General features: G+C 40.3%; 1 protein-coding gene across 1 annotated transcript in view; it reads left to right on the top strand.

Moving 5' to 3' along the window:
- The window catches only part of kif1ab (kinesin family member 1Ab), a 31,350-nt gene extending 8,399 nt beyond the window's left edge, over nt 1–22,951 (top strand). Inside the window, exons 7-49 of the mRNA XM_074651263.1 lie at nt 193–371; nt 492–603; nt 932–1,009; nt 1,102–1,167; nt 1,266–1,286; nt 1,398–1,476; nt 1,639–1,717; nt 2,564–2,706; nt 2,889–2,927; nt 4,039–4,238; nt 4,432–4,511; nt 4,868–4,943; nt 5,045–5,124; nt 5,205–5,311; nt 5,436–5,519; nt 6,037–6,217; nt 6,305–6,377; nt 6,466–6,556; nt 6,663–6,811; nt 7,652–7,830; nt 8,418–8,555; nt 8,665–8,783; nt 8,908–8,993; nt 9,133–9,265; nt 9,426–9,609; nt 10,583–10,673; nt 10,768–10,886; nt 10,989–11,044; nt 11,145–11,253; nt 11,409–11,475; nt 12,401–12,485; nt 12,598–12,703; nt 13,202–13,316; nt 13,460–13,593; nt 13,706–13,767; nt 13,855–14,000; nt 14,560–14,748; nt 14,849–14,920; nt 15,644–15,753; nt 16,778–16,897; nt 17,086–17,278; nt 17,367–17,485; nt 18,055–22,951. Of these exons, the coding sequence (XP_074507364.1) occupies nt 193–371; nt 492–603; nt 932–1,009; nt 1,102–1,167; nt 1,266–1,286; nt 1,398–1,476; nt 1,639–1,717; nt 2,564–2,706; nt 2,889–2,927; nt 4,039–4,238; nt 4,432–4,511; nt 4,868–4,943; nt 5,045–5,124; nt 5,205–5,311; nt 5,436–5,519; nt 6,037–6,217; nt 6,305–6,377; nt 6,466–6,556; nt 6,663–6,811; nt 7,652–7,830; nt 8,418–8,555; nt 8,665–8,783; nt 8,908–8,993; nt 9,133–9,265; nt 9,426–9,609; nt 10,583–10,673; nt 10,768–10,886; nt 10,989–11,044; nt 11,145–11,253; nt 11,409–11,475; nt 12,401–12,485; nt 12,598–12,703; nt 13,202–13,316; nt 13,460–13,593; nt 13,706–13,767; nt 13,855–14,000; nt 14,560–14,748; nt 14,849–14,920; nt 15,644–15,753; nt 16,778–16,897; nt 17,086–17,278; nt 17,367–17,485; nt 18,055–18,121 (4,716 nt within the window). The 3' untranslated portion in view covers nt 18,122–22,951. The remainder of the gene's footprint in view (nt 1–192; nt 372–491; nt 604–931; nt 1,010–1,101; nt 1,168–1,265; nt 1,287–1,397; nt 1,477–1,638; nt 1,718–2,563; nt 2,707–2,888; nt 2,928–4,038; nt 4,239–4,431; nt 4,512–4,867; nt 4,944–5,044; nt 5,125–5,204; nt 5,312–5,435; nt 5,520–6,036; nt 6,218–6,304; nt 6,378–6,465; nt 6,557–6,662; nt 6,812–7,651; nt 7,831–8,417; nt 8,556–8,664; nt 8,784–8,907; nt 8,994–9,132; nt 9,266–9,425; nt 9,610–10,582; nt 10,674–10,767; nt 10,887–10,988; nt 11,045–11,144; nt 11,254–11,408; nt 11,476–12,400; nt 12,486–12,597; nt 12,704–13,201; nt 13,317–13,459; nt 13,594–13,705; nt 13,768–13,854; nt 14,001–14,559; nt 14,749–14,848; nt 14,921–15,643; nt 15,754–16,777; nt 16,898–17,085; nt 17,279–17,366; nt 17,486–18,054) is intronic.
- The last annotated feature ends 825 nt before the right edge of the window (nt 22,952–23,776 follow it).

The raw sequence follows: 23,776 nt of genomic DNA, 5'->3' as shown, positions 1-23,776 counted from the left end.
TGTTGTTAAAATGGCATTACATCTGGTGAAGAGCGCATTTTACTTGTTTAGGACATTTAGACTTGCAAAACAATGACTTGGTCCCACCTGTGGTCTGAAGTGAATTCACCAGATTTGTAATCTTTTATTGTCCCAGCAGCTACCACGCAGTAATGATAACTGATTAATACCTCGTCTCTGTGCCTCCTCCAGGTGAGTTACATGGAGATCTACTGTGAGCGTGTGCGTGACCTGCTGAATCCCAAGAACAAAGGAAACCTGCGTGTCAGAGAGCACCCTCTGATGGGACCTTACGTTGAAGATCTTTCCAAACTAGCCGTCACCTCATACAATGACATCCAGGACCTGATGGACTCTGGAAACAAGGCCAGGTAACAGAGCGGGAATGATAAGGACAGACTCCTCAGATTACTGTGTGTAATGATGGATGGAGAAGATAATGTATGAGTCAGTAATGTGCACCAAACACAGTGTTTTTTTTCCTTTTTCAGGACTGTGGCTGCTACCAACATGAACGAGACCAGCAGCCGCTCCCACGCTGTCTTCAACATCATCTTCACACAGAAGAAGCACGACATGGAATCGGAGAACACATCTGAAAAGGTCCTGACAACAAGCTCAGCCTTAGAAATCACCCTGTATGACTGAAAGACATGATGTTTCTGTGATTCTCAGACAAACAAATCATTAAGAGGAATCATTTTGTTTCACCACAGCAGCCGTAGAAGAGATGCAACAAGGCAGAAATTATTTTATGACCTGAGTGGTGGCCGTCTGCGGTGCAGTTATCTGATGAATGTGTTTTTGTATTGATTGATAACCACACTTTACTGTCAGTTCTCCTAGTGCCGTTTCAGGTGATATATGTTAGCTGAGGTGGATGTTTTTTATACAGAGCATCTTATTTTGAAAATCTCTTGTGTCATCACAGGTCAGCAAAATCAGCCTGGTGGACCTGGCTGGCAGCGAGAGAGCCGACTCCACCGGAGCTAAAGGAACCAGACTGAAGGTGAGAGGAGGACTGTTTGAATGCAATAATTTATATTTTAAAATATATAAATAGATGTAAAAATGCGTAATGACACTGGCTTTTATTTGCAGGAAGGAGCAAACATCAACAAATCTCTGACTACACTGGGGAAAGTTATTTCTGCTCTGGCTGAACAGGTAAGTTTTTCAACACTTGTCATCAAAAATGTGCTGATACAAATTATTATTTTATGTTGTCCAAATAACAAATGCTGGCATTTCTTTTTTCAAAACAGCAAGACTCAGTACCAAACAAGGTCAGTAGTACTAACACATACTGTATGAAACGGCAAACTAAATACAATATTTAAAAAAAAATTTTTTTCCCGATGTGATTAGAGAATAAATTGTGTTTATTTTGTGTACAGAACAAGAAAAAGAAGAAGGTGGAGTGTTTCATTCCCTACAGAGACTCAGTTCTGACTTGGCTGCTGAGGGAGAACTTGGGTATGCACACATTATAATAATTTAATTATTTTTATTTAATCTTTATTTAACCAGGAAATCCCTTAACATTAGAGATGAACCCTCCCAAATGAACCGTAGCTTTTACCAAAAAAACAAACATTTTCTGTGTCAGTTTATACATCGTCTCTTTCTGTCTTTTAGGAGGAAACTCTCGTACCGCCATGGTGGCTGCCCTCAGCCCTGCTGATATTAACTATGATGAGACCCTCAGTACCCTCCGGTGAGAAACATGTCAATAACTTCCTTTTGTAAAGATCATTAACTCAGACGTTTTCACCTAGACATTACATTTTGAAGATAATGTCACACTTATGCTACATGTTCAACCTGCAGAGGAGATGTACTGATTAGATTTTGGAGCATTTTGCTGCATACATTTGCATATTATTGATTAGCTCAGTAGTGTCGCATTATTTGTGGACCCTTACAAATGCCTGCTGACCTTTTTTGCACTTGCGATGTTTCTGTAGCGTCTTAACAAATGCATTATTTCTTCCTTAGCTGTGGTACTTACAGTAGCATCCTTCTCATGTTAGGCTCATATTGTCATTAGTTGGTCATTGTAATTCAGTATTGAGAGCCTGAGGAATCATGCTTTATAGCAGGTGTGTCAAACTCATTTTAGCACATAGGCCACATACAGCCCAGTTTGATCTCAAGTGGGCCAGACCAGTAAAACCATTGCATAATAAACTTTCTTTTAGTGTAAAGAAGTACAGGTACATTCTGAAAACGTTCACAACTAATGAACAATTCATTTACAAAACAGGTGATGAACAGCCTGAGATCTCTGATCTAAAAACAGACTGCTGTTTCCTAAAACCTGACAACAATTCATTTTTATCTTCTCTGTTCCCAGTTGTTCTTGCAAGTTCTTGTATTTTTCGCCATGATGAGTCTGATAGTGGCCCCGAATATTATATTCCTTGAGCACTGAACGATGCTGTGAACACCTCAAGCACACTGGCTTCCCAATAAATGACTTCTCTGCAATTTTCACACTTTGCAAAGTCATATATATCATAGCTTAATGGCTTCTTGACCTCATTGACCTCCGTTCCTCCAGGTACGCCGACCGCGCTAAACAGATCCGCTGTAACGCTGTGATCAACGAGGACCCCAACAACCGTCTGGTGCGTGAGCTGAAAGAGGAGGTGGCTCGCCTCAGAGACCTGCTGTTCGCACAGGGCCTGGGAGACATCATAGAGAGTGAGTGTCGCACAGAGAAACACAACGCTCACTCACAGAAAATGCACTTATAGAGGCACACATACACACAAGACCAACCTGAATTTAGACCCTGACTGTACATGTAAGACGGGAGGATGACAGTTTAACTTGGAGTGAGGGTGTCTCTCACACTCATTCTCTTCTCTCCTCTGTCCTATCAGCGTATCGCTGCACCGGCCCCGTCATCGCTGGTTTGAAATGTGTGTATAAGTCGAGCAAGCCTGCGCTTTGCAACTACTAAAAATGAATCCTTCCTCCTTCACCACACCAGAGACCTAACTAACAATCCCAAGAGACTCTATATGAAGTCAAACATGACATAAATTAAGTGAAATAAATTCAAACCCCACATGATTATTTAGAGCGACACAAAAATACTCTCAGGAATTCTCCGAAATGGCCTCCTTTTTTCTTTCCATTAGTTCTGGTTTCCATGGTAATATGTGATTTTGATTCTCTCTTTTAATCTGGCCAGCCTCTTAATACCTTCATCCTTCTAACACAATTTTAAATTGTCTGGGATTTTCTATCTCACTTGAGAAGCTTTGTTCCGTGATCCTGAAACCGTTGATTAAGAATCTGAATTGTTTCTGCCCAAAAAAGAAATGCAGACAGACTCGAAGCATTTCGTTTTACGAGACTAGTGATCATGGAAAGAAAGGACTGACTGGGAGGACGCCATTTTAGCTTGCTGAGGAACTCCTTTCTTTGCATCGTGGCTCTCTGTGTGTGTGGAGCTAATTGAAGTATGAGTCAGGTTCTTAGAGACCTGCATCTCTGGGAGCTGTGCTACCAAACGCTGTGCCAAACACTTTGAAAACACGTGGACATGCAAAACATAAGAAACAACTCAGGCTGTATTTGGTCTTGATGCATTGTAGTGATGTATATATTTTTGGTTTTATTTCTCATAACATTGTCATGCTTGCGAGCTTGTCGAGTGCGTCTCCATGTATTTCAATGTCAGAGAAAAACAAAACACAAATCTCTCTAACTGTCAGTCTATTCGGCATTTTGTGCTCCATCAGTGTGAGTTGCTCTTTTCTCTCTGTCTGCGATGGCTTTGGTAAGCAAATGACCTCTGCTTCTTTGATCCATTATTTGAGCTTTCTCTTCTTTTTTTTTTGTATTCCTCCCCGTTGTTCCCCTTTTTATCTGTTTCTCTTGCGTGTTCCTCTCAATCCCCGATGTCTCTCCTTAATTACCCGGCGTCTGCTCCGTCCTTTCGTCCTTCTGTCCTTCTGTCCTTCCTTCCTACCTTCCTTCCTTCCTTCCTTGCTCACTTCCATGCAACGCCTCTCTCTCTGGCAGACCTGTGCGATTACAAGAACTTTGTGAATAATCGCCAGGCTGTCAATCAAAGGGGTGATCTCTCCGCAGTGTCCACTGTTATGACAGGAATGAGTCCCTCCCCCTCGCTCTCGGCCCTGTCCAGCCGCGCCGGCTCCATCGCCAATCTCCACGACCGCATCTTCAGCCCGGCCAGCGAAGAGGCCATCGAGAGGCTCAAGGTAGGAAAGATGATGCAGGGTTAGAGAATGGGAGGTTAGATATGGGCTTATGGACAGAAATAAGGTGAGTGGGAATGAGAAAATCAAAGAAGAGACAAAGAAAAATGGTGGGAAAACCTCTTGATAAATCCAAGATTGAGCAAAGGGAATAATTCCAATTTGTATAATTAATCTGTCTTAATTTGGCCAACAGGAAACCGAGAAAATCATCGCAGAGCTCAACGAGACATGGGAAGAGAAGCTGCGACGTACCGAGGCCATCCGTATGGAGAGGTTCGTCAAACATATTCATGCATGATTCATAGCATTCAATCAGATTATTCTACACCAAGGGTGTAGAATACATTCAGTTTATCCATTTGAAATACTGTCTCCTACAAAATTACTTATTTTATATCTATTTATGTTTATATTTAAGCCCTATATTTCAACTTGCACTATTTTATGTCTTATATTCTCATTTTGCTTTTACTTGTGTGATTTTCTTTTTTTTATATATATATACATATTTAATGAGCATTGTTTTAAGGAACCTGAGATCCAAGAATCAAAGATTTTTACTGCCAACGACTGCTTTGTTGTAATTGTTGTGCATCTGATAAATAAAGAAACTTGATTGCTTCCTGTAGAGAGGCCCTGCTGGCTGAGATGGGTGTTGCCATGAGAGAAGATGGAGGCACTGTGGGCGTCTTCTCTCCGAAAAAGGTACGATGCTCGTCACTGTGGCACAACAGTTTGATATATTTAAAACATCCGTCTAAACTCACGCAAACACTGAAACGTATTTGTCACTATTTCCCTTTTAGACGCCTCATCTGGTGAACCTGAATGAAGACCCGCTGATGTCAGAGTGTCTGCTGTATTACATCAAAGACGGCATCACCAAGTAATTCTATTTTCAATTTTGAGATTTATTCCAGATACTTTGCTGAATTTGTCTCATTGGTTTACCTTCTCTTCTCTCAGGGTTGGCCGTGAAGATGCCAAGACTCGCCAGGACATTGTCCTCAGCGGCCACTTTATCAGAGATGAACACTGCACCTTCAGCAGCACCACGAGTCCTCAAGGAGAAGGTCTCTCTTAATAATTACAATGTTAAATAAATGTTGTAACATATAAAGACATATTGAAAGTGAAGACAGACATGTTGTATGTGTGTCAAAGACTGTAATAGTGATATAATCTTCTCTTGAACAGGATGCGTCATCCTGGAGCCATGCGAGGGCTCAGAGACGTACGTCAACGGGAAGAGAGTGAGCTCTCCCACCATTCTGATATCTGGTACGTAAAAAAACAGAAGCAGCTGTGTCAAGAGAGTAAGAGTTAAGTCTGTGTCACGTTATTAATGCCAATGTGGAAACAAGTGTTTTGAAATCAGGGATAGCTACCAAAAAACTTCAATATCATAACACAGGTCTAATCTGTAATTAACCCTTTGAGTTCTGCAATGGAAATGGTCCGACAGGGCCTATATTGGTAATTTTGCTTATTGTGATGTAATTTTTTCATAGAATGTAATTAAATAAACACACAAAACATATTGATCCAAAAATATTTCTGAATGTAGAAACATGAACAAAATATTTTTTAACAATCTATAACATTGCAAAGGCAGTTTGATAGCTTCGTTCCCTTCTGCATGTAACGTAATGACGTCATCATGAACGTACAACATGATGACGCGAAACACAGAGGACTATCCCCCGCAGCCGCCAACGGGAGGCCCGTTTTTTGAAGGGTTAATGTATTTCTTTATGCCAAAGCATTTCAACTCATATTTTCTTGTGTACTTTTTCAGGGAACCGCATCATCATGGGAAAGAGCCACGTGTTCCGCTTCACTGACCCGGAGCAGGCTCGTCTGGAGCGAGAGAGGACGCCGTGCGCCGAGACGCCGGTGGAGCCCGTCGACTGGGCCTTCGCTCAGAGAGAGTTGCTGGAGAAACAAGGCATCGATATGAAGCAGGAGATGGAGCAGAGGTGTGTGTGTGGAGAACACATTATTATGTATTTACTGTACATTTAACTGTATCACTTTTACGACATATAGTCTTGAATCACTTTCAGGCTTCAGGAGCTCGAAGATCAATACCGCAAAGAAAGAGAAGAAGCCAGTAACCTGCTAGAACAGCAGAGGCTGGTGAGTACATGAAGGTGCCTGATACAAAAATACCAGTTCAAATGTGTATTTATCGCATACAGACGCAGCTCATTCTGTTTTCTTTCAGGACTATGAGAGTAAACTGGCGGCTCTTCAGAAACAAGTGAACTCTCGGTACCTGGAGTCTCCTGAGGAAGAAGAGGAGCCTGAAGAGGAAGGTGATGCTGTCACTTTTTAACTGACTCGACGCAACAATCATCTCTGAATTAGGCTTTTATTTGGTCAAAAATTGTACTCACATATCATGTTGTCTTACCTCTTCAGTGCCGTGGACGCCACGTGAGACAGAGTTGGCTCTGTGGGCTTTCAGGAAGTGGCGTTTCTACCAGTTCACCTCTCTCAGGGATCTGCTCTGGGGCAACGCCATCTTCCTCAAAGAGGCCAACGCCATCAGTGTGGAGCTGAAGAAAAAGGTGGGATGTTTGTCACTGTTAAACATTATGTCCTTATTCAGCACGGTGAGATATGATACGCCATGTGTTACCTGTCATTATTTCAGTTTTTTGTTCTGTTTTAGGTAAACAAGATTGACTCACATCTGTCCTTTTGTTGTTGCCTTGGTTTTATCCCTCTCTAATATCACAGTACCCTTGTTGCACTAGTTGAGAATAATATGTATAATTATCATGCTTTGTCAAAGTGGCATCATTTTAATGTGATGCTGGTGAAGAGTTTCCTCTTCAGTCCAGACTTCAGGTTATTAAGTATCTGTCAGCGGCCATTCTGGACTCACGACATTGATTTAACCCAGTGAGTCATCACTTTGTAATACACAGTGCTGCGTGTTGAATGCTAGCTCTGTGTCGCACATCCATTTAATAAAAGGTGCATAATGACGAAGCATTTATTCTGGCCAAAATGAAACTTTCCTGCTTCATGTCTAACCTCAGTTTTTGATTTCAATAAGCAGAAGAGTGAACTCTTACCTTTTATAATGAATATTGCAGCTACGAAATCCTTCTGATGTTGTGCAATTGTAGTAGTACCTGACTTTAATCTGTGTTACTTGTAGAAGTGTTATTGTTTAATGAAGACAATATATTACCATATCAGTCCTCTTCTTTGTTGTGGTGACATGAGGTTTAGGAATTGATTTTGCATGTTTAATGACATAGAGTAACGTTTTTGCACTCTGTGTCTGCTGTTGAAATGGTGTTTGAAGAATAGTGAAATCCTCATTTCATACTGCAGATATGATGCAGGAGGATATGAACCAGCAGTCCCTCATGTTTTATGCCTGGTGTCGTCCACAGGTGCAGTTCCAGTTCGTCCTGTTGACAGACACTCTCTACTCCCCCCTGCCCCAAGACCTGCTGCCCCCCAGTGTGGCCAAAGAGAGGGAGAGACGACCTTTCCCCCGAACCATCGTCGCCGTTGAAGTACAAGATCAGAAGAACGGAGCCACACATTACTGGACTCTGGAGAAACTCAGGTACAGTGGTTTTGTCATTAAAGAACAAATGAATACAGGGCTCAAAGCTATTTAGTTAGTTACTTAAGCTATTTACCAACTATTCTTCTATATAACGGTGCCTTTAATCTGCTATAATATGTGTTTTTATTTCATCTCAGTTTTTATATTCTGTTTTTTATGGAGGATGGAACCTGCCAAAATAAAAAATAAAATAAATAAATTACTCAATATATAAATAAATAAGTAATTAAATGTAGCAAAAATAATATAAAAAATAAATGTAGCCATTAAATAATTGATAAAATGTGACATAAATTGATATTTCTGTTTTGATTTGCTTCTTTATATATTTATCTTTTTACTAATTCCCTTATTATTTAAACTTCTGTTTAAATTTTCCCTTTTATTCATTTATGTATTTATTTTTATGAATTTTTAAATTAATTAACTATTATAATTTTTTTTCTTTTTTTTTTCTTAAATGTATGTATGTATTTATTTATTTTGGCAGTTTCTGTCCTCCATAGTTTTGAGCCATGCATCAGTACAGGCAGTAACAATAGGCAGGCCCTTAGTAAGTTTTCTTTCCCTGCTGCCCCCTGCAGGCAGAGGCTGGACCTGATGAGGGAGATGTACGACCGTGCTGCAGAGCTCCCCAGCAGCGCTGTGGAGGACTGTGACCACGCCTTGACCGGAGGCGACCCCTTCTATGACCGCTTCCCCTGGTTCCGTCTGGTCGGCAGGTACGTCACCTCCCTCCTGGAGGCAGTATTGATTTTGCTCTTTATTTTATTGCACAATAAAAGCATGTTAAAAGTGAAATCCCCTCATTGCTCCCTACCGTCTCCTCAGGGCTTTTGTGTACCTGAGTAACCTGCTGTACCCGGTGCCCCTGGTGCATCGCGTGGCCATCGTCAGTGAGAAAGGAGAGGTGAAAGGCTTCCTCAGAGTGGCTGTGCAGGCCATCTCAGGTACAAATACAGGTTAAATATCAGTTGTATCACAGTCAGATGCTATTGTAGCAGTTCTTTTGAGTTATTTTGTATTACGAAATGATGGTTTAACATGTTGTCTCTACGTTTTGTCTCCCTTCAGCTGATGAGGAGGCCCCTGATTATGGCTCTGGTGTCAGGCAGTCAGGCACTGCCAAGATCTCCTTTGAAGATAAGCAGTTTGAGAAGGTACTAATTGGCTGGTATTCTCTAAATGTGTCCTCTACAACCAGTAAAAGTCAGATATCATTTAAAGTGTTGAGGCTTTATACTCTTGAATGTTAATGTTGGGTGTAAAGGGGATCCAGGCTGATTGTTTACTGTCTAGTTCCAGACCGAGTCGTGTCCTGCTGGTCTCTCCCACTCCAACACCTCCCAGGAGGAGCTGCGAATCGTGGAGGGAGAAGGGAGTTCAGAGATGGGAATCACTGCCGATGAAGTCAACAACAACACCTGTCCAGGTGAGGCAGGGACTGAAAACCATTCTAACCCAATAGTCTAAAAAAAACACACAGTATATATTTCAAAGTGAAATAAGTTCTTGAATTATTTGAAAAATTATCTAAAAAGTTATAATACCAGATACACGTGTGTTTCTGTCTCTTTCTTTGTTCCATGTAGCCGACATTGAGGCTCCCCCCAGCCCAGAGAAGAGTTCAGGTCTGGGTCTGGATCTTCCTCTGGACCTCTCCCCGGAGACAGCTCTGTCTCATCTGAAGATCGGCAGCACTTTCACCTTCAGAGTCACTGTCCTACAGGCCTCCAGCATCTCAGCCGAGTACGCCGACATCTTCTGCCAGTTCAAGTGAGTTTCAAGCACGTCTTCACAAAGTCATGTCTAATGTTAATGTGCAGTATATGAAATACAATCCTCACTAAATGCCTCGTCTTTGTCAGCAATCTCTCTCTTCTATGAACGATCTGATAAATGCATTACAAATGCAAATGTTTTTACTATAATATAATAAACAATAATACATTATTTTAATATCTGTTAAAGTATTCTTGCAGTTGGACTTTGGACTAATAGTAGTATAATAATGCATGCACATGTACACCTCTTAACTAACATATAGTCCGAAATTGCAAACTATGAATTTTATACCCAATAGGTGTGCTATCGTTCGACATAAATTTGTGTGAATAAACAGCAGTATGTATCTTTTTGGACACACTGACTGTAATTTCCATGTCTCTTCCTGAGCGCATCCTTGCCGGTTGGAGACACGTAACCATGGTAACCCGTGCTAAGCTCATGGGACCAAAACAATGATTTGTGATAATCAAAGTCTGAACTATTTTTAAAACGGTATTATGCCTAGCAAAGATGAATCTTACAGTTAAATTGAAGCGTTATTGATGTTACAGAGAGTAAGAACGTTGTCGTTACTACCGCATTGCATTATGGGATATTTATGCCGCTGTAGTTTCCAGCATTGCATACTGTAATATTTCACCAGAAATAGTATGCAATTTGCGTACTGTTGGTTTCATACTATGGTTTTGGATATAAGAAAAATATCTCACATACTGTTCTAACGTACTAAATACCTTGTAAGTATGGAATTTCAGACGCAACCGTATTGTAATTAAAACTCATATCAGATAATAACCAGCAGAAAAATGATCTCAATAAGATGCAAAACAACGACTCCTCAGTGCTTCAGAGTTTAATCACCACGTTGTAGTTAAAGATGCTGCACAAGATTGAAATCAATCGACTGACTACGTTTTCTTATTTACAATAATATTAATTAAAATGTCCTCACTTCTTTCAGCTTCATCCACCGCCATGACGAAGCGTTCTCCACTGAGCCGCTGAAGAACACGGGCAGAGGTCCTCCGCTGGGCTTCTACCATGTTCAAAATGTAAACAGTGAACACTACATTCAGACCTGTTGTTAACAAATATTACTGATCACAAACAGTTGTCTTGAGTAGCTTTTCCTCTCTTCTCTGTTAGATCACTGTGGAGGTGACAAAGTCCTTCGTGGAGTACATCAAGACTCAACCCATCGTCTTCGAGGTGTTTGGTCACTATCAGAAACAGCCCTTCCCTCCGCTCTGCAAAGACCTCATCAGGTCAGGAACCTTTCATTTCCACCAGCTGATGACTGATTGTGAGTTGATTTTTTTTTAGATGGAAAGAAAGTTTCCTCACGTTTGGTTTCTTTGTCTTTTTAGTCCACTGAGACCTTCCAGGAGGCAGTTCCCCAGGGTGATGCCCTTATCCAAACCAGGTTTGCAGTGACATTTAATGTACCTGAGAGTATATCAGAAGGTTAGAAGGCCGGTTTACTCTGTTTCACACATTAATCTGTTCTCTCTTCGTTCCTCCAGTGCCGGCCACAAAGCTCAGCACTCTGACTCGCTCCACCGCAGGACCGTGTCACGCCAAATATGACCTCATGGTCTTCTTTGAGATCTGTGAGCTGGAAGCTAACGGAGAGTGAGTCATGTCTTTATGCCTGCGTTTGTGTTGTTTCCACTTTAATAACATAAAGCAAGACTAGATCATACTGCATGCACAAAGAATACTTTATTTTCTGTTTCTGCAGTGAATATAATTAACATTTAATGTGTTGATTATTTCCCTTTCTGTAGCTACATCCCAGCTGTTGTTGACCACAGAGGTGGGATGCCCTGCCACGGCACATACCTCTTACATCAGGTCTGATATGTCACACCAAATTACCAGTTACACATTTATATACTATTCAATATCATAAATGATAAATATAGCTTTGGATCAATCACTTTTCAGATTTTCTTATTCCTGTATCTATGATTTGAACATTCAGGAGAAAACTTAATAGCAGTGACAAAGTTTAAATAAACCTGGAAAAAATACAAAACATTATCCAGATTTAGCAAACACAATCCATTCAGTTGTTTTATCTTAAGCCCTATTTGCATGGTACTAGCAATACCTGGAGACCTCTAGTCATTTGTAATAATTGCGGATGTCGTCTGTGATCTTAATCCTGTGCGAATCTGTCATGTCTGTCATTTGTCAAGTAAATATTCCACCTCAAGTTACCTACCATATCTCACAAAACACAGAGGTCATGTGATAATTAGTCCGTCCGAATCGGCATCTCTGTGAATTGGGGTCATATTTTGGATTTTTTGTTTTCTCCATGCCCTTTTCTTCCTCTTTTCCGGTCGTAAATTACGGAGGCTGCGTTGGTAGTTATAAATGAAAGTTTGGACAACATTTTGGGTGAAAATTCAGGAGGCTCATCTCGTTACACACCATGGAGACCCATTCACATAGTCTTTGTGAATATTATATTAACATAAATAGACCTAAATATTATATTGTATAATATTTTATATATAAGTTTATGTTACACAGAGGCTTGGCATCATACCCGGAGGATAATGTCAATCAATTTAAGTAAAATAAAATGTGCTTGTCCCATGCGAATGCGCCGCATGAAACACAGACTTAGGGGATAATTTCTAAATTACAAGAGGTCCCCTGGTAATACTAGTCCCATGCGAATAGGGCTTTAGCCTGGAATATATTTTGTTTCTCTCTTCACCACTGGAACTCCAGTCACTAACTGGTTTATCTTGTCTGGACCTCTCAGGGCATCCAGAGGAGGATCACAGTCACCATCGCTCATGAAACAGGAAATGATATTGAGTGGAAAGAGGTGAAGGAGCTGGTTATTGGTGAGTGACAAGGACATCTCAAAAACATCTTTGGTCAAGTCGGTTAGTTTTTAGTGGGAAGAAATCTTTAAAAGTACAGTTTCCTCACCGGATTAATCCCGTTTGACTTCAGGTCGTATTCGAAACACACCAGAGGCTGATGAGACCATCATCGACCCCAACATCCTCTCCCTCAACATCCTGTCTTCTGGATACTTCTGGCCAAAACACAACGACAAGTATACATTTTAAACTGATTTTAAATTCACTGAATGTTTTTTAACTTATTGTTCTCTGTGTATTTGATATTTTGATATTCAACAGTAGTTTCCTCTTTGAATTTGTTAACAAACTTGTATCATATAGCCAGATCAGTTGCATTATTTAGTGTTTAGTTTTTTTAACATTGCTTCAATGTGTCTTTTATAATCAAATATTATTTGGCTTCAATGCAGTTTTCAGTTTGCATGGATCAGTATGGTTTGCTGAGTTTAAACTTTTAACAGCTGCCGTTAAAAGTTTCTAACTCGTGTCCTGTTTCTCTTTATCCTTTGCTAACGCCAGCGTGTCCTTGGGGGTTGATCATAGGTATAAATGACAATCATTTTTAACTTTTTATCAATTATTGTTTCTGATAACAAAATGGCCAAATGCTCACAGGCGTTTTATGAGGTTGACAATTTTCTAATTTAAAAATCATGCAGATAGATAGATGACTAGATTTATGTTTTTCACAGAACGTTTTACCGATTTGAGGCGGCGTGGGACAGCTCCATGCACAACTCTCTGCTTCTGAACAGAGTCACTCCCTACGGGGAGAAGATCTACATCACCCTCTCTGCTTATCTAGAGGTACCAAGGGACAGTCGTTTTACTTCTTCTTTGTAGACTAAAACATTCTGTCAACAATGAGAATAAATACTTGTTTAAAACCAAGAACAGTTCAGTCGAAGCATGACCTTCTGGATTCTGATTTCTTGCTGTCTTATATTTAGATGGAGAACTGCACTCAGCCAACAGTGATCACCAAAGATTTCTGCATGGTGTTTTATTCCCGTGACGCGAAGTTGCCGGCCTCTCGCTCCATCAGAAACCTCTTCAGCACCGGCTGCCTCCGGCCCTCTGAGAGGTACACGTTTGTTGATTCATACAATCTGATTCTGGACTATATATCCTCACAAGATAAGAAACGTGTTCAATAAAAATGGTAGTTAAATTGGTTTCATCCATCTCCTTCTCAGTAATCGTGTCACTGGAGTCTATGAAGTCACCCTCTGCCATGTAGCGGACAACGGAAGTCCAGGTCAGAACAAAATCAAAGATTTAATCAGTAAAACTGGGGTTTGTGTTTTGATTTACAATACTCACAGAACATCTTCTTCTTCTTTAGGCATGCAGCGTCGTCGCAGGCGCGTGCTGGACACCTCGGTGGCGTACGTCCGAGGAGAGGAGAACCTGGCTGGATGGAGGCCTCGCAGCGACAGCCTCATCCTGGACCACCAGTGGGAGCTGGAGAAACTCAGTTTACTGCAGGAGGTCAGTTTGTTAGTGAGGGAAAGATAAATTATATTGTTACTGGAATAAGTGCAGTTTATTATATTGTGATTGAGCCTCACAAAGTCATCATCAGATCATTAGAGACCCAGAAACACCAAACAGACATCAAAGAACCAGCGGCGACGAAGGGCGACTGTTACAGGGTTTTCACTGGACAATGATGAAATTATGATGGATGGATTAGATGATGACATAACTCACCTTTCAAATCCCCCCAACCTTGTGAACATTTATTCAAACCAGGTGTTATAGATGAAAAGTGAAGGATGACTCTTCAGCTGCATGGCCTAATATACAATTTACTACATACAGAAACTATACTTGGTAGATAGTTTAGGAGGAATTTGATGTTTGCAGAACAACTGCAATATTTTGATTTGTAAATTGGGATAAAATACAAAAGAAGCAAATCATTGGTGCATTCATTTAGTCTCAACAAAGGAGAGCATTTGTGGATCATCTTCTGTACAACCTACTTGAAATGTCACTCTTTGAGTCTTTCTGGACCACAGCCATTGAAATTTGCATGTGCTTTTAGGTGGAGAAGACCAGGCACTACCTGCTGCTGAGGGAGAAGCTGGAGGCGACTCTGCAGGCAGGACAGGACGCGCTGTTCAAGAGCAGCGACATCAGCGACTTTGCAAAGAGTCCCGTCCTCAGCCACAGTCCCGGCAGCAGCCCTGCCCTCGACAGCCCCAACCAGAGGCAGAGGGAGCTGGCTGCCAAGGTGACCGCTGCTTCCCGAGACCTCTAGAAACTTTTTTTTTTTAAATTGTTTTGATCAGATACAGATTTTATTCATCATCATTCAACTTTTTTCTTTCCAGTGTCTGCGTCTGCTGATGCACACCTTCAACAGGGAGTACAGCCAGGTGAGCAGCAGTGCCAGTGAGAGCAAGGTGAGCCCCAGCCTAGGCCCTCTAACCCGGCCCGTTAATCCTTCTGAACCTTTAGCGTTAACCGCTGTACCTTCACAGAATTTAGCCCCGCACTTCACCACCTCTCTGCCTCTGCATTCACTCATTATTCAGTCTTTTTCTTTCAGCACACTTCCCTGTCTTTTTAACATTTCTTTCTTCCTCATCCCATCTATTTTCATATCATGTCTTATGTCTTTATAACCACTCAGTAGACCAGGGTTAAATATTATTCACAAATATGTCTTTCTTAAGCTGGATGAGCCAAATATGACAAACAAGAAACTATTTTTTTCAGGATAATATTAACTCAGGTCTACTGATTAACTCTGTCTTCCAAAAGCCATGTATCCATATTTCATACCTTTAAGGTTTCCCCTCCTCCTCATCCTTCACTGTCCCCCCTCTTTAGACTCTGCGAGGCTTCCACTACTAACCTGATGTTACTCCTGCATGTCCTCTTTAACATGTTAACCAGCAAGGGGCTCTTAGATAATGAGGATTACAATGGTACAGACATGGTTCTACAGTAGAAAATGACAAATAATCTGATTGAATTGTTTTCTGAATGCATGTCTGTGTTGTCCGTGCTTAATTGTTTGCTGGTATGTTTTGTCTGTTTCTGTATTTGTCCCTCTTGTCTTGTGTGTGTGTGCTTCTCCACGCATGGTATGTTGTGAATGTGTTTCTGTGTGTGTGGTTTAGCTTTCTGAGATGTCTGCGTCGCTAATGAGAGACTCCTCCTCGTCTGGACTGAGCACGCTCACTCCGTCCTCTACCTGCCCCTCCCTGGTTGAGGGAAACTATGACATCAGGTATGTAAATATATGCTGTTACTCAGTTTAATACAGCTTATTGGTCTGTCAGGGTTTAGATACATTACTCCACTGTGCCTGAGAAGATAAATAAAAATCTACGTTGTGTTTCAAGAACATTTAGCATCAATTATAATCAAGTGATAACAGATAATAAACAAATGTATTTTGATTACAGTGACTACGTTTTCATGCACAAAATGTTCCAGTTTTTGCCCTTATTCTGAAAAAGACAATATACCTACTAAGCTGTTTACCTGGCTAATAACTAATATTACTGCGATATTTCACATATCTAAAAACCTGTTGATATCCAAGTCTTTCATAATGTTTCTCCTGCCGACCAGAAATGTGGGCTTTTCTTTTGGGCTTGCATCTCTGCAAACTGTCTAAGTTGATTTGTGTACAACACACAGAGCTGGCCGTAAACAGACAAGAGGCTGTGTGTCGCGAACTGCCGTAAAAACCCCAATTGAGACGCATATTGTGAATGTGCTGTATACATGTCCAAAGAATGCTCCTAAAATCGGAATAATATCCACATATCCCACATGTCTTAATCAAAAAATGCTCCATTTGGAATAAGTCGTAAATAACGTTTCTGCCACTGCCCATATTTGTCCAGGAAAAGTAGGATGTGTTTCAAATATGCTTTTCATATGCTAAAAGTGTCGATTGATTATATTATATATTATATATAATATTGTATATTATACAACAAACATTTACATGAGAAACTGGCAATGGTGGAAGAAGTATTCAAACGATCAATAACACAATGTTCTGAGGTCCTGCTTTCAAAGGTACAGAAGTATCAAAAGTACTCATTAAGCAGATTAGCTCCTTTTCAGAGTGTTTTATTATTATGTATATTATATTATCGGATTAATATTGCTGATGCAGTGACACGTAAGCAGTATTTTAATGATGTAGCATGTCGACGTGGAGCCGATTGTAAGGCGCAGTTCTTTTAATTATTTAAACCATGTTCCTTTTGTCACATAATATTGTTTATGTTGTGTAGACTCACTGATCCCAGTTCAGGAGCATCCACACCAGATCTGGACCCGTTCAGCCCCGTGGACAGAAAGAAAACTCTGAGAGGATGCACCTTTGTTCCTGACATACAGGAGATCCGTGTCAGGTCAGATCACACAGACACAGACGCACTCATTATTTGATTTTGAGTCACTGTGGATAAAGTTTTTATATTTTATTTGTAAATTATAAACTCTGCTGTTTTTATTTTAGGAACAATCATAATTTAAGAAAGGTTGTGGTCAAGTTTTATTAATTTTGTCTTAACATGAGTATTTCTTTCATCGTGTGCAGCCCCATTGTGTCAAAGAAGGGTTACCTGCACTTCCTGGAGCCGCACACCAGCGGCTGGGTGAAGCGCTACGTGGTGGTGCGCCGGCCTTACGTCTACCTGTACCGCAGCGAGAGGGACAGCGTGGAGAGAGCCGTCATCAACCTGTCGTCTGCCAAGGTGGAATACAGTGAAGACAAACAGACCTTACTGCGGGTACGACTGAGCTTCAGCTCACTAATAAAACTGGTGTTTAGATAGATAAATAAATAAATAGTAACCCACTGAACCTGAATGTCTCCAGACTCCCAACACGTTTGCTGTGTGCACTGAGCATCGTGGGATACTGCTGCAGGCCACCAATGACAAAGAGATGCACGACTGGCTGTACGCTTTTAACCCTCTGTTAGCCGGCACCATCAGGTGAGTGGTGGAGACACTGTGAAGGAAATATCCACCAAAAACCATCTTGTTCTGTTTAAAACAGCAGCACAGATGAGCCCGTTCATGTCAGACTTACACATTTTAAATATAACTGGTAACACTTTCCTATTGGTCTGATAGTTTTATGACAAAACAAAACAGAAACAGCACATCCTAGGTAATAACAATAACCACAGTCATAATTAAACTAAATACAAAGCAGTTTTTCTTAAAAATTTTTTTTACATAACTGTACTGTATATACATAGTAAAAAAGGAATATACACAGCAAGGTGCTTTACGTTGGACACAACACACTGGTCCTCCACCTGAACACATTTCAGTACAGGGTCCCAGATCTTATCGAACACACCTCCTCTATCTTCATTGTAAAATCTCTCTCTGTACTGTGTTTGCCATTTCTCTCAACAACAAATCATACGAGGGTACAGAGTCCATTTTCCACAATCGCCATTCCAAACAAAACAGACATTTTTGCTTTCCAAATATTTACAAGTTACAATTTTTTTCTCATCTTACCTCCCTTTTCTTGGATCTCCTCTCCTCAGGTCGAAGCTCTCCCGGAGAAAGTCGGTTCAGTCGGCCCCGCCGGTCCCGTCTGCTATGAGGATGTGAGAGGTGAACCGGCCGGGTGGAAAACAACAAACAAAACAATACAATCTAAAAGCTCACCATCCTGCTCTAACGAACATACTCCATATATACAAACTTATACATAAAACCACTTAAATAACCTTCTATATGACGACCGTCCCGGTCCCAAACATCACTCGATCGCTCATCCCAACAAAACTGTCTTTTCTCTCTTTTTTTCAGTCGCCACCTCAAAACCCTGCATGGTGTGCTCCCTCCTGACCTTTAGAAGAAACATAAGACAAACTAACCACCCCAACCCGTCAATAAACGTACCTCTGCTGGGCATTGGGACTAGTTTTGATTAGCTGTCATGTATAAATCTGTCATCTGTGAGGCTTACAGTTCCCTGTAGAGCGTTAGTATGTGGTCAGTCCCTCCTTCATTCATAGTAACTGAAGACAAGTCCCAGTTTTAAATCAACCATTCATGTATTTCTAATAAACGGCATCAGGTGAGGGGGAAACTGCAAACATCCAACCGGATGTTTCTCTTTGTAGAAGTGTGTTAAGTGCAGGGATGATCGCTCCTTATACATCCATCATATACTGTACATTACCTCAGCTCTACAGCATAGAGTAGTTGTTGCACTGCAGAGGTTTCAGATCAGCCATTTTAACATTGAAGTAGCATGAGGGATTTGTTAGGACAAAAGGGTACGTTGTTGTTCCTGTGTCGTTTTTGTTTTTAATTCCATGAAAACTGAGTTCGTTGGCTAGATTAAGGCAAAATAATCCATTACCAGGAGAGATAACTCATGTCCTTGCCTTGTTCTCGTTATGTGCTTCTTTTTAAATTAATAATGCATAAAGAATAATGTTATTTATTGTTGCTATTGTAGGTTTTTCTGCACTGTTATTTATTTGTGACAGGACCAATGACCAGTTTTGTTGCATGGCACTTTATCATCTTTATTGAGTTAATGTATTGTATTTAACCAAAGCATTCATTTCTTGTTTTAATTGTTTCAAATCATTGTCCACTATGCTGCCATGTTGGCAGACATTTAGGATGTTAAAGAAATAGTTTGACATTTTGGGAAATACACTTATTTTCTTTCAAGATATAGATGAAAAGATTGATACCACTACAGTCTGTAAATATGAAGCTACAGCCAGTTAGCTTAGCTTAGCATAAAGACTGGAAGCAGGGGTAGACAGCTAGCTTGTCCAAAAGTAGCAAAATCCAGCCACCATTACCTCTAAAGCTCACTGATAACACATTATATCTCATTTGTTTAAGCCGTATACAAACTGAAGCGTATAAAGTTGAGATTTTACGGGAAGTTATGTGCCGGGTTATTTATTGGCGACTTCCAGGACAAATGAAGATACTAGTTAGATATAACGTGTAACTTAGTGAGCTTTAAAGGTGCTGGTAGCCATAGACTGTATATAATAAGTGGACGTCGTCACCGTGACGTCACTCATTGGACTGTGGACTGCTGTTTTGAAGCCTTGACTTTGTCATTTTGGGCATCACCATCCTGGTATTTGGCCATCGCCATGTTGGCAACCAGAAGTGAGAAATAGGGTAATTTTCTCATAGACTGCTATACAATCAGACTTCTTTTTGCAACCAGAGGAGTCGCCCCCTGCTGGATATTAGATAGAATACAAGTTTAAGGCACTTCCGGACTGGCTTCACTTTTCAGACCCGGACGTAGCCCACTGCTGGTAGCCAGTTTCCCCGTTTCCACTTTTTATGCTAAGCTAACTGTCTTCTCGGTACAATAGTTATATGCAGAACCTCCAATTTTAGCTTTTGGCAAGAAAGCGAATGAGCATATTTCCCTAATCATTAAACTATTTCTTTAAACTAATCAATTATACCTAAATTAAGATGTTTTACATGATAGATACACCAGGAGGTCAACTGTTATGTGCGTAGTTTAACTTTAATCAAATAAGCACTTATTCTGTCTGTTATGGGCCAGCGGAGTTGCGACAGTAAATAAGTTTACTATTTAAGTCTCCTCTCGTAGCTAAATGGAAAGTTGTAATTGACCATGGACCTGTAATCTGTTGAAGGCGGTTGCTTTTGGTGGGCAAGAGCGTTGTCCATGCACCAGATAGTGCCTCCCTGTGTTCATCTCTCTCTCTCCTCTCCCGCCTTCATCGTTGTCTCTGACACCAACACTGAAGTTAGTAACACGTGTCCAAGATTAAGCTTTTATGTAGAGTAAAAGTAGATGCTGTGAATCTTTTTTTATGTCAATGTTTTGGAGAGTGAATATTATCAATGATGCTATATAGTAAGTACCAGTACGGCGTATATCTCATTATCATTAACTGTAAATGTTGCATTTTAAAGCACTCCCCACCCTCTTAGCTTTTGTACTGTAGCTGCTAGATATTTGACAGCTTGATGCTCGTGGCAGAAACCAGTACAGTATGATTAGCTTGGTGTTGTTATGACTTTTATGTTCAGGGATGGTTTCTAGTTGCTTTTAACTACTGTCTGTTGTTTTGCATTATACCAAGATGACCCCAAATGTTGGTTTGAGATCAATATCAGTGGAAGGAAAAAGGTAACAAAAAAATAGTTTGCCTTTGCCAGAAAGAATGTTTAAGGTGGACATTATTTTGAATTTTGTATTTGCATTTCAAGGGACTAGTGGAGTGCCCATTTGGAGTGTGTGCCCGTCTGGAACGAGCCGATGCTTGGCCCCTAGAATTTCTTCTTGCAGTGTTGTCGAGACTGCTTGTACCCGCCAAGTGTGAAATTGATTGGATGAACAGTTCTCGAGATATGCGAAGGGCTGTCATACCTACATAAACAGAAAGATTCTTCCTTTATATTTAGATGATGCTGCTAAAGCGTCACTTAGTGGCCAAATGGCACCAAATTAGCTATGGTCACTCAGACATCATATCTACACATGTCCACCAAATGTGGTCACAATAGCACAAAGCGTTTAGGAGATATTACATTTTTTCTAATACAAGCCCTGCCCACAGCATTTGAGCTAGCTTTGAGGGCCAGCGTTAGCAAAGCTGTATTGAATATCAAAAATCCCAAAAAGTAACATTTTCCAGCGTATTCCAAAGATGTTCTGTACCAAATTTGGTGACGATTTGACAAAAGTCAAAATGGTGGAAAATCAGTCTAGACACAAATGAGCGTGACTTTTATGGATCGATTTATCTGGACCCATAACATTTTTTGTGTCTGAGACTTCCGATTCAAAAGTTACAGGCCAAAACATAAAGTTCATTGTTATAGTGCCACCATCTGGCCAAATTGCACCACATTTCACACTGCATTCCCTTGGGTTCTGAGCAATACACCCGCCAAGTGTAAAGTCGAGCGGACGGACGGTTCTTGAGATATGTGAAGGACACACAGAAGGACAGACAGAAGGACAGACAGAGATTACCTGCTTTATTGGTAGAGGTTAGACACCGGTATTATTCCATTCTAATTCTTATTCTTTTGTAAATCTCTATCAAAGACATGGTCAGCCAACCATTTTGTCTTTGCCACGTTCCTCTTGTTTCTTGTTTGAGTGGTTGTGATCATCTTTTTGTTAAACCTGACTTGTAATCAGATAATTGAAAGTATTCTGTACGCCAGAGGTCAACCAACCTGTTGAGCAATGCAGCCTAATACTTAAAATAATCTGTACAAAATCTGTTATATTTCCCATTTAATTTAAGATTTGTTGTAATTTGTGGCTTCTTTGATTTTAGAAATGATATTCTGTCTGTTAGCAAATGGGATTACATCCTTTATTTCTGGGTCATTTTGGTATAATCAGCTTTGTTTTGTAAAAATGTTTGTAGATATATATATATATATATATATATACAGTATGTTGTCTGCTGGAACAGAAGACAAATGGAAAGTTTTATTTATAAAGTTTAGAAGGATGGATTATGTTTTTATAGTATATTGCACTCATGCACAAGGCATCTTTATTTAATTTGATTTCGTATGATGATGTTTTCAGAATGTATGGAAGATACTGGTTTGTGTTTTATTACGACCCTGTCCTGAAGGGAGAAGATTAGATTCTGTAACTGCCATTTTTTTGCTTCAGCAATCAACCCACCAACAACAACACTGCACCAAATTACATTGATTTTTTTTAGGCAGATGACTTGCAATGCTTCCAGCCCTAATAGTTCAAGGGTATCATGTTTAAAGAAACACTTTGTGAGGCAGTTTTAGTGCTCCGGCCAAATAATTGTTGAAAGGTAAATGAGTTGATTTATATTTGGCTGCTTTTTAACTGTCATAGCTCTGGATCGAAGCATGCAGGTCCACTTCTCTTCTGCTGTCCCTCTCTCCTGCCTTACCGCTTGCTAATGACAACAGCTTTCCCCCCCTGAAGTGCTGCTTGTAAAGTATTGTCATTCATGATCCTTGTAATGACTAACTGGAAAACCCTCCTCTTGGCTCTGTCTTGTATATAAATGGAGATTTTCTGTGTTGGGTCTCATCACACAGATGATATTAACTCTCTCTTCCTCTGTATACCATGATGAATAAGAATAACTGGCCTGCTGCTTCGTCAAGTGTCACCCCAGAGTAGAGAGTGCTGATCGGAGATCAGTTTTGCACACGTCAGCTCAGTGTGGGTGAGGTGGCCATCGTGGACCGGGTAGATGATCCCCAGGTCTGCCACTCTTGCTCTGAGCTGCCTGACAGAAGCAGAAACGGGTCTCAGCCTGTGATGAAGTCTTAATCTCAGTGCTCACGTTTATCTTTTTAGTGTTCTGGAGTTCTTTCTCATGTCTGTGGACACGTAACAAAAGTTGTCAGAAAAAAACAAGGCGAATAAATAAATGAGTGTTGAAACTTATGCAATATCTTAGCGTGATGTCTTTGATTGTTCACATTTATCATTACACAATATGTACAGTTGGCTCACAGGAAACCTCATATTATGTAGGGATACACTGATTAGACTTTTTCAGTCCAGATACTGATAGCGGTACTTGGGCTTTGAGTATCGGCTGATACCAGTGTTTAAATAATAAGTTGCATGCCTCACCGTGTGGAAGTGACTGAGATCATTCTTTTATATGTAAAGCAACATCAGGCTTGACTTAAACATTGCTTTCCTAACTTTTTAAAACAAAATGTTATAATTACATAGATATAAATTTACTGAATTGGTATTTATTATTAAAATAATAAATTGGACACCAGCAACTTGGTAAAAAATCTTCAACATTAACAGTAATTACAATTCAAGTGGAAACCTTTTTTAATGCAGCAACAAATTGTTCAAAACTTAAACAGCAATTAAAATTCCAGTCTATAATGTATATAGTATATAGTATATATATATATGTATATATGTATAGATGTAGAATTGAAACGCCTATATGAGTCAGTATCGGCCCGATATCCGATCTGGTATTGGCAAACTGTCAGATTTAATTTTCATATTAGTTTGAATGCACAATATGAACAGAAGAAGCTGAACAGAATTATGACAGTCGGGTATTAAATTCCTAAATCCAGTCTCGATCCTGCGTTCGCTCCTTCCTTTCAATGAGAAAACATGATCTGTGCAGCACATTGTGTTCCCCAGGCGATAATGTCTACTGGAAATAAAACCGTTCCTGATCTCATCAGGTTTAACATGTACAGTAAAGAGACAAAACATGACCCCAACGGGACAGT

This window comes from Sebastes fasciatus, chromosome 11 (assembly GCF_043250625.1).
Source record: "Sebastes fasciatus isolate fSebFas1 chromosome 11, fSebFas1.pri, whole genome shotgun sequence".
Taxonomy (NCBI): Eukaryota; Metazoa; Chordata; class Actinopteri; order Perciformes; family Sebastidae; genus Sebastes; species Sebastes fasciatus.
This window is presented reverse-complemented; position numbering and strand designations above follow the sequence as displayed.